We start from the raw sequence: 12,327 nt of genomic DNA on the forward strand, positions 1-12,327 counted from the left end.
TGTGACTTGGCCAGAAGGTCAAGGCCTGCTTGGAGAATGGCATGAGGGTATTTGTGAGCAAGCAGAGGGCTGAGGTTTGAAGGAGAATTGTGTGGCGGGGGCTTTGCCAGCTACTTGGGCTTCAGCAGCTGAAGCTGGCACAAAAGGCAGCTGTTGGGGGCTGTTCAGCTGCTGGTTCTTTGGAAAATGTAGTCTTTGCCTTCTGTCCCCTTTCATCCATCCTGAGCCAAACATCTGATGAGCAGTAAAGGGCTAGGAACCCTGGAGGTGAACCAAGACTCTGATCCACGTGTGAGTCAAGGTGTTTTATGTAACTTCTGATGGATGCAAACAGATTCAGAGAAATTGAGGTCTGGAAAGACCCTTAGAGGGAATCTAGCCTGACCCACGTTCTACCCCCCACCTGACTCACATGGAACCTGAGGCCCTGAAAAGGAAGGTGACCCGCCCGAGTGGAAGGAGCCCTGACCTCCAGACTGAGCAAGGTGAGGGGGGAGCAGTCCCTGGTCCCACACAGCTCCCTTCTTTCTGCCAACCCCAGACGTAAGGCTGTAAGTGTGTGGCCCCCTTCCAGAGCTTGGCCAGGCTGAGGAAGAGCAGCCACAGCCTTTGTAGGAGCACTTCCTTCCCCAGGGCGCTCTCCCAGCTTCTGCCTCTGGACTAGAAGGTTCTGGACAGGCCCCACACTGGGTGGGGGGGTCCTGAGGCCACCTTGGCACTGCCTTGGGCCCTGTCCCTGCCTGGAGGCTCCCCTAGGGCATATGAGCACAAAGAAGGAACAGGATTTTTTTTTCTTGTAATGCAATTCAGGGTTCTCCCCAAGTGGAGTTGAGGATGTGTCCTTTCTTTATTCCAAAAGCTCCCAGCTGGGGTGGGGGTGGGCTTTGTTGTGAGAATGGCCTAGAGCAGGCCCAGTGCTGCTTTGGGGGTTGGCACCCAGTGTGAGATACCGTGTATATAAACTATACATAATGTATATAAACTGGGATGTAAGTTTGTGTAAATTAATGGTTTATTCTTTGCAAATAAAGCTTTTCCCCCTTGTTCTGGAGATTGACTCAAGCACGTCCTCCATGCCAGGTGCTTCTCTGACATCACCCATGAGCTTCAGGAAGGACCGAGGCACCTATTGCATTTAAGAGGCAACAGGAGGAAGGTATTCCAAATTTCCAGTCAGAATATCCCACATCCTCTCTGTGCCCCAACCCCCAGGCACTCATCCCTATCCCCTAGGTCTTTTCCTATAGCCGTATGTCCAGTAGGCTAGAGGGCCTGCAAGAAGGAACACGGCCCCAAGGCAGTGACACCACATGGAGTTGCCCTCAGCTGGAGACTTATTTCAGGCCTGCATCCAAAAGAGCTTGGGTAGATGCAGTCTCCAGCTCCCCAGGATGTATCATCCCATTTTGCAGATGAGGAGACCAAGACTAAAGAGTTGAAGGAGCTCGCCTAAGGTCACCCAATTAGAAAGTTTACTTAAACTTTCAGAGAACTGTTGACAAGACCCTAGACCATAAACTTAAACTTTCTTTTTTTTTAATAGACTGGAATGTTGATTTTTTTTTAATTGAATACACTTTCTTTTAAACATTGATATGCCATGACATGTAGGGCATTGTTTGCTTGCAGACAGGAAATGGGCAAAATGGTTGCAGAAGAATTTTGTGTGCTCTTGGCTCAATCACTTCTGATATCGTTTGATCATTCCCAGCACTCTCTGAGGTAAGCAGGGGAGGGACAACTTGTCCCATTTTTACTGATAAGGAAACAGGCTCAGAGGTGACTGATAGCTCCAAGTCACAGGGCTTGAAGTGGGTGGGGCCTGAACTCAAAGCCCCCTGTATCTCAAGGCAGCCTGTCTTGGAGGAGCCTTGATGCCAGGAGATGAGGCTGCTTGAGAGCTGGAGGAGAGTCACACGCAGGGATCCTAGGCCCCTGGAACGGGCTGGCTGGGGCACAGGCAATGTCAGCAGGTGCTGATGCTGAGTGGGCCTCTGTGAGGGAGCCTTCAGGGCACCTCTCCCCCTAGAGCCTTCCCTGTCTTGGGGGCATCTTCGTCATGGCCTGAAGGAAAACACTGAGAAGAGCTGGAAGGAGGAGAGAGATGAAAGAGGAAGAGGGCCCTCCCCATCCCTATCCCCCAGCCCCCGTCACACTGAGGACTGGCTGAATCAGAAGCAGGAGCCCCACAGGTGACGTCTTCCTGTTTCCCGGCTCCATACCTTCCAGGCAGGCTGAGAGGCCCCGGGGATGTCTGTCAAACTATCACCAGTTCCTGGGTCTCTGAGAAGCCAAACTTGGTCTTGTGCTGGTCAAATAGATTGCGCAGGGCGCTGATATAGACTGCATGGTATTTATCCAGCGTCTGCTGGCTCGGGTTCTCAATCTTGGGCATGGGTAGAGGCTTCCCAACTGCCAGGGGAGACAGACAAGGGAAAGGGAGGAGTCTCAGAACGGCGCCCTCCTTAGAATGGGCCTCAGCCCTTCAGCCCAGTTTCTCCCTTAATGCTTCCCCTGACCCTGCACTCAGCCTGGTCCGCCTCCCCGCCTCTGGATACAGCCAGAGCCAAGGGTCAGCCTCAGAATTGGCTCCTCTAGCCCAGATGAGGCTGCCAGCAGAGGGACCCACTCACCGATGGTGGTCACAGGCCGAGCGTAGGGCAGAAAGCCCCAGGAGTTCTCAGTGAAGCCACGCCCATAGAAGGCACAAGGGTAGATGTGTACCATGCTCTGAAACCACTTCTGGAAGCGATTGACCAAGCCCCCAGGAGTGAAAATATGCTGATTGTAGAGTTCTGTCTCCCCAAATGTGTAAGCAGGGATTAGAGCCACCCTGCAGAGGAAAACCATGTTCTTTGATGGCCCAAAAGGTAAGGCCCTTGCTGAGAGCCAGACACACTGACCACCAGTAGCCCCTGGATCTGCCTATAAGCTCCTCAGTTCCTGACCCAACTGGGCCCAGGCCCAGGCTAAGTGTGAGGGTCACATGGTCTACCCCATATTGCCCAGGGAGACAAAGTAGCAGCCAGCTAAAGGACGTGAGTCCCAGCCCCTTCCATAAACCCTCAAGTCTGAAACACTGGCAGATCAGAGGGGAGGGCGTATCTCAGTGGTAGAGCGTGTGCGTAGCATGCACAAGCTCCTGGGTTCAATCCCTAGTACCTCCATTAAAATAAATATGTAAATACATATACTTGATTATCTCCACAACAAAGCAAAAACAACCAAAATTCCACTGGCAGATTAGACCCAAGGGCCGTTTCTTCCCTTTAACCAACAGGGTAATTTCGGCTCTCTCCGAGATGGGGTCTCAGCCAGTCATTTTTATAGAGGGACTGGCCCAGATGAGAAGCTAGTGTGAGGGAGCACAGGCTCAAGGCTGATCTGCTAGCTTTTCTTTATAAGCAGAAATGCTTCCAGAACCTGGCCCAGGCTCTACTCTGACACAGAAGCTGCTCCCCCTCCCCCTCCCCCTGCACAACCAGCTTGTACATCATTTCCTCAAAACCACTTACCCCTGCCCTGATGGGCTTTTGGAGCCCTTTTCCCCAGTCTGGACCAGAAACATCCTTACCCATGCCGAAGGGCCATGCGGATAAAGCCCATGCGTTTCTTCAAGACCAAGGTGGTAGATCCTGGCACGCTGAATCTGCACTCACTCAGGCCGCCAACCACCACAATCAGCATGTTGCCTGTGCCTCTATGGGTAAGCAGGAAGTCCATGGAGGACTGGCTCACAGAGCAGATTCCTGGTGGTCAGGAAAAGCCAAAGGGTCATTGGTCACTTGCCAAACCTCCGAACTTTCCTCCCTACCTCTTCAAAGGAGGAGCAAGCCTCATATCAGGCAGCCTAGCCTAAGGTAGCTTCTTAAGACCAGAGGGGGTGGGTGGGTACAGCTCAGTGGTAAAGCACATGCCTAGCATGCATGAGGTCCTGGGTTCAATCCCCAGCACCTCCATTAAAAAAATAAATAAACCTAATTACCTTCCCCCTCAAAATAACAAACAAAAACGACAAGAGGGGATCCGAGAGTTGGCCTTGTTCTCACCCATTCATTCACCCAACAGTTCTCCCTCAGGGAGCCAGTTTTTCCTTGGCTTGATGTCCTAGGAGCCAACTCACCTGTCATCATGACATAGTCTCTGAGGAGAGGCACCCAGAAAAAGGCTCCCAGTGTGAGCAAATAAGGGGTGATGCCAGGAAAGATCTTGGAGAAGCCTGAGGCCTCTGTGGCAAAGTGGCCAAAGTAGGAATGGGACAGGAGCCCATGAGGGTGGCAGACAACAATGTAGTTGTGGCTTGGGGAGAGATCATGAGTCTTCAAAAGCTGTGGAGGAGAAGGAAGTTATAGCTCAGTGGTAGAGTGCATGCTTAGCATGCATGAGGCCGTGTATTCAATCCCCAGTACCGCCATTAAATAAATAAATAATTGTCATTCTAAGTGAAATAAACCAGAAAGAGAAAGAAAAATACCATATGATAATATGATATCACTTATATGTGGAATCTGAAAAAAAGGATACAAATGAACTTATCTACAAAACTGAAACAGACTCACAGAGAACAAACTTAGGGTTACCAGGCGGTAAAGGCGGGTGGGAAGGGATAAATCAGAAATTCAAAATTTGCACCTCTTGGGGAGTGATGGAAATGTTAGCTGTCTTGATTGTGGTGGTGGTTTCATGGGTGTATGCATCTATCAAAACTCATTATCAAATTGTACATCTGAAATATATGTAATTTACTGTACAGGAATTATACCACAATAAATGTGTTAAAAATATACATAAATAAATGAACTGAATTACCTCCCCTCACAAAAATAAAGCTTAAAAAAAGAATTTAAGGTTCAATTAAAAAAAAATAAAGCTGTGGAGGCAAGTGGAGTCAGGAGGGGTATAGCTAGGGAAGAGGACTCCTCTTCTGGTCACAGACCTAGAAAGGAAAGCGCTGCAGGGTCTGGCCACACAGGTGGAATAACACACAACTCCAGGAAGCACCATCCACATGGGCCTCGATATGAATGATGCCTCTGACCTCCACCCTGACCTGGCTGCTGCTGGGCCTGGGGCCCAAGTGGGGATCCAGGACGACTCACCTTGAGTGGGAAGTAATCACAGTACTCTTTCCACAGGCGCCAATGCCTCACACAGGTAAGCCGGCGACCACCTGGAAACAGAGCCAATGCAGCCGAGCTTCACCCACCCCACCCCATCCCTGCACTGTCTTCTCCATAACCCTTTAGGGCCTGCCTCAGGGTACGCTCACCCCCTGCTGTTGCCTGCTCTCTTAAGTGACAGCCAGGCTGCAAACCAAACATTCTGATGTCCCACTTAGGACCAGCCTAGCCCACTCCAGCTTTGATCTGGGCCTTGCTTGCAGCATGCAAAGAGCTCTTCCCTCTCCTCTAGCCCAGGGAGGAACAGGCTGCAGGGCGGCCTGGGAATTGTCCAGAACCTCTCAGGAGTATGAGAAGACACAGAAAGCATGTGGCAGGTGGCAACACAGCCCTCACAGGGCCCTTACCTCGCTCCGGGGTCTTCCAGTCAAAACCCAGCCAGGCGAGAAGGAGCACAGTGAGAGGCCAGTACGGCGTGAACACCACCAGGTAGAGGTTGGTGATGATCACAGTGTTGACTGGAGGGAGCCCAGGACAGAGTCAGTGAGTGGTAGACAGTCCTTCCCACTTGCCCGACCTCTGGGGTTTTGTCCACTCCAAGGTTGCAAGCACGCTCTCACTGACTCACTCCAGCACACAGCCTGTATGCCCATGGTCTCTGCACCCCTGCTCTGGCCTTGGGAACCTGTTTGGAGTCTAAAAGGCAAACTGTGTTCCTCCCCAGCTGTGCTACATGTGGTTAACCCTCTGACCCACTCCCCATCCCCGGCCCCAGGACCTGCTCCATCACTGGTCCAGGCTGCATTCAAAGGCATGGACCAGTGGTGGGTCACACTGATCTGGCCATCAGAGGTTGGAGCCCTGGACAGACAGACCCAGGAACAGTCTTCCTCCAACTCCCGTTTTTCCTCGCCACATCAACTCTGGGAGGCAGCAGTGAAAGGAGTACTAGAGAAAGAGGATACCCACCTTCCACCAGGTGGGGAGCACACGAGATGGCGAACAGGACACAAAGGAGAACGCACACGGGGCTAGAATAAGGCATTGGGCCATGTTGAACTCCAATAAGATAAGAACAATATAGGTCAGGGTAGTTAGGACAGACTTCACGGAGATGAGTCACAGAATTATTACTGGACTCAGTTTTTAAAAACAGCCATGGGAGAGAAAGTGGGTCAAAATGAAGGTTAGAAAAGAAAGAAAACATTTCTAATTGAACATGGCAGATTGAACACAAGTTTTTTTTTTTTTGGTTTGTTTGTTTGTTTGTTCGTTTTGTTTTTTTATCTTGACTCCTTGCTGGAGCCCCCCTGAAAATGACTGGAAGAATTTTTGAAAAGATATAGATCCTGCAAAGAAAAAGAGAATTAGAGAGATGTCAACCATGGATGAGAGCTATCAGCAAAATGTTTGCATGCTGGACAGTAGACAGAGGAGGGATTAGCTGACTTTGAACAAAGGAAGTTGGAACCTAGTTGCCTACAAGGGGAATGCCTTCAAGAGCTAGCCTGTTTGCACTGGAGAATCTTGGAAAGACTCAGAATTTGGACACTAGGTGTCACCAAAAGCAGGTATGGGGCACAGAGCCTGACTGAAAGCCTATCAAAATAATTAAAACCCTGGACCCCATCCCCTCCACCACACAGCTGGACAATGGGAGGATTATTCTCTGAGAAAATGAACCCAAAAGACTCTAGACTCAGATACTGACACTAGACGCAGCTAAGATATCCTAGATGCAGCCAAATTATTATTCAAGTATGAAGGTAGAATAAAGACAATCTCAGATGTATAGTCTCAGATAGCGTATCTCTCATGTCCCTTTCTCAGGAAACTACCGGAGGATGTATTCCACCAAAATGAGGGAGGAAAGCGAGACAGATGAAGGCAGAGGATCCAGGAAAAAGATCCAACCAGCAAAGGAAGGGAGCAGGAAGTGAGCAGGTAAGGAGAGCAAGGTGCCTAGGGCACAGGATTCAAGGAGACACTCACTCTCAGGGTCAGACAAGTAAGTACTGAAACAACCAACAGTTGTACAACCCTGAGAATGAGTACCTTCTTTTTGTTGTTGTTGTTTTTAGGGGGTAATTAGGTTTATTTATTTATTTATTTATTTTTAATGGAGGTACTGGGGATTGAACCCAAGACCGTGTGCATGCTAAGCAGGCACATTACCACTGAGCTCTACCCTCTCCCCTGAAAACCTCCTTAAATTGTGTACCCAGGGTATCTCAAGGGCCCGGGAGACGACAGCGATGCATGAGACCAGATGTTAACAGGACAATGCTAAGCTCCAGCCGTGATGTTCGTGAGGAAATTTAAAATGGCGGGAGAGGGAAAGGGGCATCTAGATTCCTGATGTGTTTGTGGAGAGTCCAGGGATGAATAAGCGATAACTGATAGATAGCTGCTAGATAACTTGAGAAATTTAAAATGAGGCTATTATGAATTTCAGGGCAGACAAGAAGTTGCACAAGAAAGGAAATGAAATCTTAGGGCAGGAAATAGCTCAATTGTGGATAATATTTCCTAGTCATTTTCCATATTAGGAAGTCAATGCCAGTGTCTAAAATTGTTCAATCAGAAAATAGTCATCTTTAGAAATTTCAAATGGTCAAATTGAGACCTAGGGAGGGAAATAGAAGAAAGAGCTGCCTGAGTTGAGAGTAGCTGCCCCTAGAGAACAGATCTAAGGGTGACACAAAGGCTGCTTTAGGCCTTGGATCTACTCCTTACAAAACGAGTCTTGACTTTTTCAAGAAGTAAGGGGAGGCATGGGTCTAGGCCAGGGGAGACCTCCCTGTTTCCCTTAGGCTTTGCTTGAAACCAGACAGTATTGGGGACATCCTGGGAGGCAGTGTGGCCTCAGGTGGGGTGCCCTGAGGTGAGACGAATCCTGTATCTGCCACTTAGCATGAGTGTGATCACAGGTGAGCTGCTGAATTTCACTTGGCCAGTGGGGACCACAATACCGGTACCTACTTTATCTTCCTTACAGACTCCATGTGAAGGTCTTCTCTTCAGGACGTTAGGGTCTAAATGGATATGATTCCACTCTCGGATTCTAGGGCAAAGAGCTGGGAATGCTCTGAGGGACGATTTGCGAATGAGTGATGGAGGGACCAGTACTGGAACCATCATCTCCCAGGGCCCAGCCCTTCACCCTGCCCCAGGTGGTGACCTCTCCGTACATCCCAAAGCCAAGGCCTGAGTAAGAGCCCTCGGGGATGGTTCTCTCTGTACTCAACCCCTCCTTTCAGCCACTCTCCTCCTTCGTCCTTCTCTGCTCTACTCGTCCCTCTGCCAGCTCCCACTGGGACCTGCACCTTCAGTGTCACCTCCTCCCTGTCTCTCTCCCACATCTTCTGATCATCAAATCCTACTAATTCAACTCCAATTTCTTGAATGTCTCCTTTTATTTCCTCCTCTCTTCATCCCAATTACTCCTGGGCTGGTCCAAATCACCACAATCTCTCACCTGGACTATAGCAATAGACTCTTCCTAAAATCGGTTTGCTGTACAGAGCTATAGTGATCTCTCAAAGAAAAACCACCTGACACATTACTATATATAAAATAGGTAAACAACAAGGACCTCCTGTACAGCACAGGGAACTATATTCAATTTCTTGTAATGAGCTGTAATGGAAAAGAAATTGAAAAAATATATATACATATGTGTATGTAGGAAAAAAATCTGAAAAAATATATATGTATGTATATGTATAACTGAATCACTTTGCTGTACACCTGAAACTAACATTGTAAATCAACTACACTTTAATAAAAAAAATAGAATTAAAAAACCCACCCCCATCTGATGTTATTGCCTCGTGCCCAACCCCATCACTGTTCCACACGGCCCTCAGGAAAATGTCCAAACTCTTTCCCATGCTTGACCATGCCCTGCACAATCTGTCCCCTTCCTCTTTCTCCCCAATCTCTTCTGTCTTCCCACTCCCGTTCATCAATTCATTCATGAACATTAGTCCTGTGCCACTGACCCCCTCATCCCACTTAACCACTGGCAGATCCTTGAATGCTCTGTGCTCTTCTCTCATCCCAGCCTTGTCAGCTATTGCCCACCCTCTTCCCTGAACACGCGTCCTTCCTCATCTATTTTCCAATTATCCTTTAAGAGTAAACTCACATTAAATAGAAAAATGGGGAACGGTCATGAATGCGCTGTTAACAGAAAGAGAGATAATCACTGCTGATGAATACATGAAAAGATGCTCAACCTCATCATTAACAAAGTTCAAGGTAAGGCTCACGGGGGTTTACACCTCTCACTCTGGAGGACAGAGTCAAGAGTGCACGTGATCCCTCTGTTCCCTTTCCTGCCCACACTAGGGTCATCTCTGAAGCCACATTTTGCAGCATCACAGTTTGGGGGTGGGTACAGCTCAGTGGTAGAGCACGTGCTTAGCATGACAAGGTCCTGGGTTCAATCCGCAGGACCTCCATTAAAAATAAATAAGTAAATAAACAGTTTTGGCATGAACAAAAACATAAGCCACTGACATTTTCACATTAGTTGGTTACCACAGCATACACTTTCACACTCATTTTTACAAATGGAAACAAGACTCAGAGAGGATAAGTCACTTGCTAAAGGAACACGGATAGTAAGTGGTAGTGTTGGGATTCGAACACAGGAGTGGCTGGCTCAAGAGAGTGTGTTTTTAGCACCCATATTTTACTGCCCCTTGGCTATATGTCTGTGTCTATGTCTGTGTCTGTGTGCACACACACATGCATGTGGCAAAATATATATATATATACACATACACACACACATATATATATTTGTGTATATATATATATATTTGTATAAACATAATTTCTGGCTATATACACAAAAGAACTGTTAACAGTGGTTACCTCTGAGGAGCAAAATTAGGGACTATTAGGGAGGGAATGGACTGAGGAAGGAGACATACCAGCCTAGAGGCTCCAGCCCCACAGGGGGCCTCGCCCAGGGTGGCCTTCCACAATGCTCTTGCTTCTGCCCCAGTGTAGTGTCAGTTCCTAGGCCCTGAGGACTCTGCTTTCCCAGAGGGACACATTGGCAATGAAGGGACAGGGATAGTAATGAGACCAGTCTGTGGAGATAGGACCAGAACTCAAGAAACACAATAGAACAGAACCCAGTGTCTTAAAGCTTCTGGGTCGGAGCAGGCTCTAAAGGCAGGAATTGGTTTCTGAGAACCCTGGAGCCAGGGCCAAGAAAGAAAGCTAGCCATGTTAACCAAGTGGAAGAAGGCCCAGCCCAGGCAGGAAAAGTGCTCTTCCTAAAGAATAGCAATGCCGAATGCCAAAGCCACGGCCTGTTTGAAAAAGCAGGTGATGAAGCAGTCCAGCTTGGAAAGACCAGCTCTGGCTGACTGGTTTCAGGTATTTTGGAGAGCCAGCAGCTGGAAGTATGAGAGTGAGGATCACCGCCGCTCCTGCCAGACGAGGGACTCAGCCTTCACTGAGGAGAGAGCCTCAAGGCCTAGGCCTCATGGAAGGAGTGAGCAGCGGCCCAGCTGGGGCCCTGGTCCTTGGCGAGAAGTCACTCTGAATGGATAAAGAAGATGAGGTATATAAACACAGTGGAATATACTCAACCATAAAAAAAAGAAATCATGCCATTTGCAGCAACATGAATGGACCTAGGATGATCATATTGAGTGAAGTAAGTCAGACAGAGAAAGACAGATATCATATGATATGACTTATATGTGAAATCAAGTTGCTAATACACACAAATTCCTTTCTCCTGGTCCCTTCCAGCTCTGATTGCCCATCATTCCTAGGTTAACGCTGCTTTTTTTAGCCTGCGGGGGTCTTGGTACCCAACCAGGCAGGCCTCTGAGCCCCTCATTCCCTGTTCTCTGGTCCACTCTCCCTGTTCCCTGACAGGCCCCAGGCTCCCAGCACCACCCCTACAGCGTTCTTCCTTCCCAGATATCTTCCGAGGTCATTCCATTCTGGCCTCTGCCTCCAGCCAGTACCTAAACCACTTAAAGATGAGAATGGTTTTCCAGGCCTCTCTCCCATGGAGATGATTTGTTTCAACACCTAGAACACCTGCATCAAAGTAACTTTCAAAAGTATGTGTGGTGTGGAAAGTGAAAAAACAAATGGATGGATCCATGGATGGATTCCTTTGGGCAAGAAGTTTGTCGGAGCTCCCCTGCCACCAAGGCCACTGTCTCGCACCGTGGGTCTACTCAGGTCCCCAAGGTTGCAGCTAAGCCCATTTCGTGGGCAAAGCCTCAGTGGAACTGCCCCCCGTCTTCTCCAAACATGCCCTCCACTGGAGACCCAAGAGGGCTCACCACACACACCTGCAACAAGGCCCACTCACACACACATGTGCACATGCACACACATACTCCTGCATGGGCACAGACCCATACCCACATGTGCACTCACAGATCCCATGATTACCGTGCCCAGGCATGTCAAGCTAGAGACCAGGGTGGCCAACTGCCCTGATCTGCCTGGGACAAACCCAAGTTTGAGCATCAAGAGTCCTGCTATACTTTCTAACCCCTCAGTCCCAGGCAAACCAGGACATTTGGCCACCCTGCCCAAGACTGTAGTCTTACCTATAATAAAGGCACTGAGGCACCACTGGAAAACAGCGAAGACCTCCAGGGCGGTCTTGAGGTCCTTCTTGGAGGGCAGGAACATCATGCCCAGGGTCCTGGAGTCTCCAAGTCAGCGCTGTTTGGCTGTCCAGCCCCAATTGCACAGAGGCCAGCAATGTTTCCTCCCTTCATGCTTTCTCGTGCTTTCTTCTTCAGCCTCTGCCTGGTCTCCACCCCCAACCCCCCCACCCCACCCCGACAGGATCACAAGACAACATGCTGCTTCTGCTCATCCAGTTCCTTCCAGCCGTCACCTGCACTTTCACACACTTGGGCGTGGCCCAGGCTGCAATTATGACATCCCCTTGCATACCTGCATAGAGAAGTGTGGATGAAGCTCTGGTGTGGGAAGGGAGTGGAGGCAGGAGTGGGACTGACTTAAGGCCTCCAGAGCCCGTGGGTGGGGTGAGAGAAGGGAGGGAGACCAAGGCCTACCTGGCACCTAGAGCCTGCATTTCTGCTGATAAGGCCCATCTGTCTGTGGTCTCTCAGTGACAGCATGACTAGGGAGGAGGAGAGAGGAGGTCACAGACCACACCTAGAAATGCCTTTGGCCTTGTGCTCAG

At 49.2% G+C, this 12,327-nt stretch overlaps 1 protein-coding gene across 4 annotated transcripts; it reads right to left on the reverse strand.

The window, feature by feature from the left end:
* Positions 1-990: 990 nt before the first annotated feature.
* On the reverse strand, positions 991-11,929 carry AWAT2 (acyl-CoA wax alcohol acyltransferase 2). 4 transcript variants are annotated; one of them, XM_072956665.1, is made up of 8 exons: positions 11,720-11,929; positions 5,528-5,638; positions 5,100-5,170; positions 4,124-4,328; positions 3,575-3,749; positions 2,634-2,833; positions 2,223-2,412; positions 991-1,126 (listed from the first exon to the last, which is right to left on the reverse strand). In XM_072956665.1, exons 1-7 carry the CDS (start codon positions 11,805-11,807, stop codon positions 2,258-2,260), a joined length of 1,005 nt encoding a protein of 334 aa, XP_072812766.1. In that variant the 5' UTR covers positions 11,808-11,929; the 3' UTR covers positions 991-1,126; positions 2,223-2,257. The 4 variants fall into 4 exon arrangements, with proteins under 4 accessions (XP_072812766.1, XP_072812767.1, XP_006217742.2 ...); XM_072956666.1 differs by lacking the exon at positions 991-1,126 and adding an exon at positions 1,456-2,087; XM_006217680.4 differs by lacking the exon at positions 991-1,126 and having other exon boundaries at positions 1,456-2,412.
* Positions 11,930-12,327: the final 398 nt, after the last annotated feature.

The sequence above is a fragment of the Vicugna pacos genome, chromosome X (genome assembly GCF_048564905.1).
Source record: "Vicugna pacos chromosome X, VicPac4, whole genome shotgun sequence".
Lineage (NCBI taxonomy): Eukaryota > Metazoa > Chordata > Mammalia > Artiodactyla > Camelidae > Vicugna > Vicugna pacos.

Excerpts from the sequence above, each read along its gene's own strand:
- AWAT2 (XM_072956665.1), bottom strand. The coding sequence starts at position 11,807 with ATGATGTTCCTGCCCTCCAAGAAGGACCTCAAGACCGCCCTGGAGGTC. Across the intron at positions 4,329-5,099 it reads GTGATTACTTCCCACTCAAG|CTTTTGAAGACTCATGATCT; the intron begins GTGAGTCGTCCT and ends TCTCCTCCACAG. Across the intron at positions 3,750-4,123 it reads AGACTATGTCATGATGACAG|GAATCTGCTCTGTGAGCCAG; the intron begins GTGAGTTGGCTC and ends CCTGACCACCAG.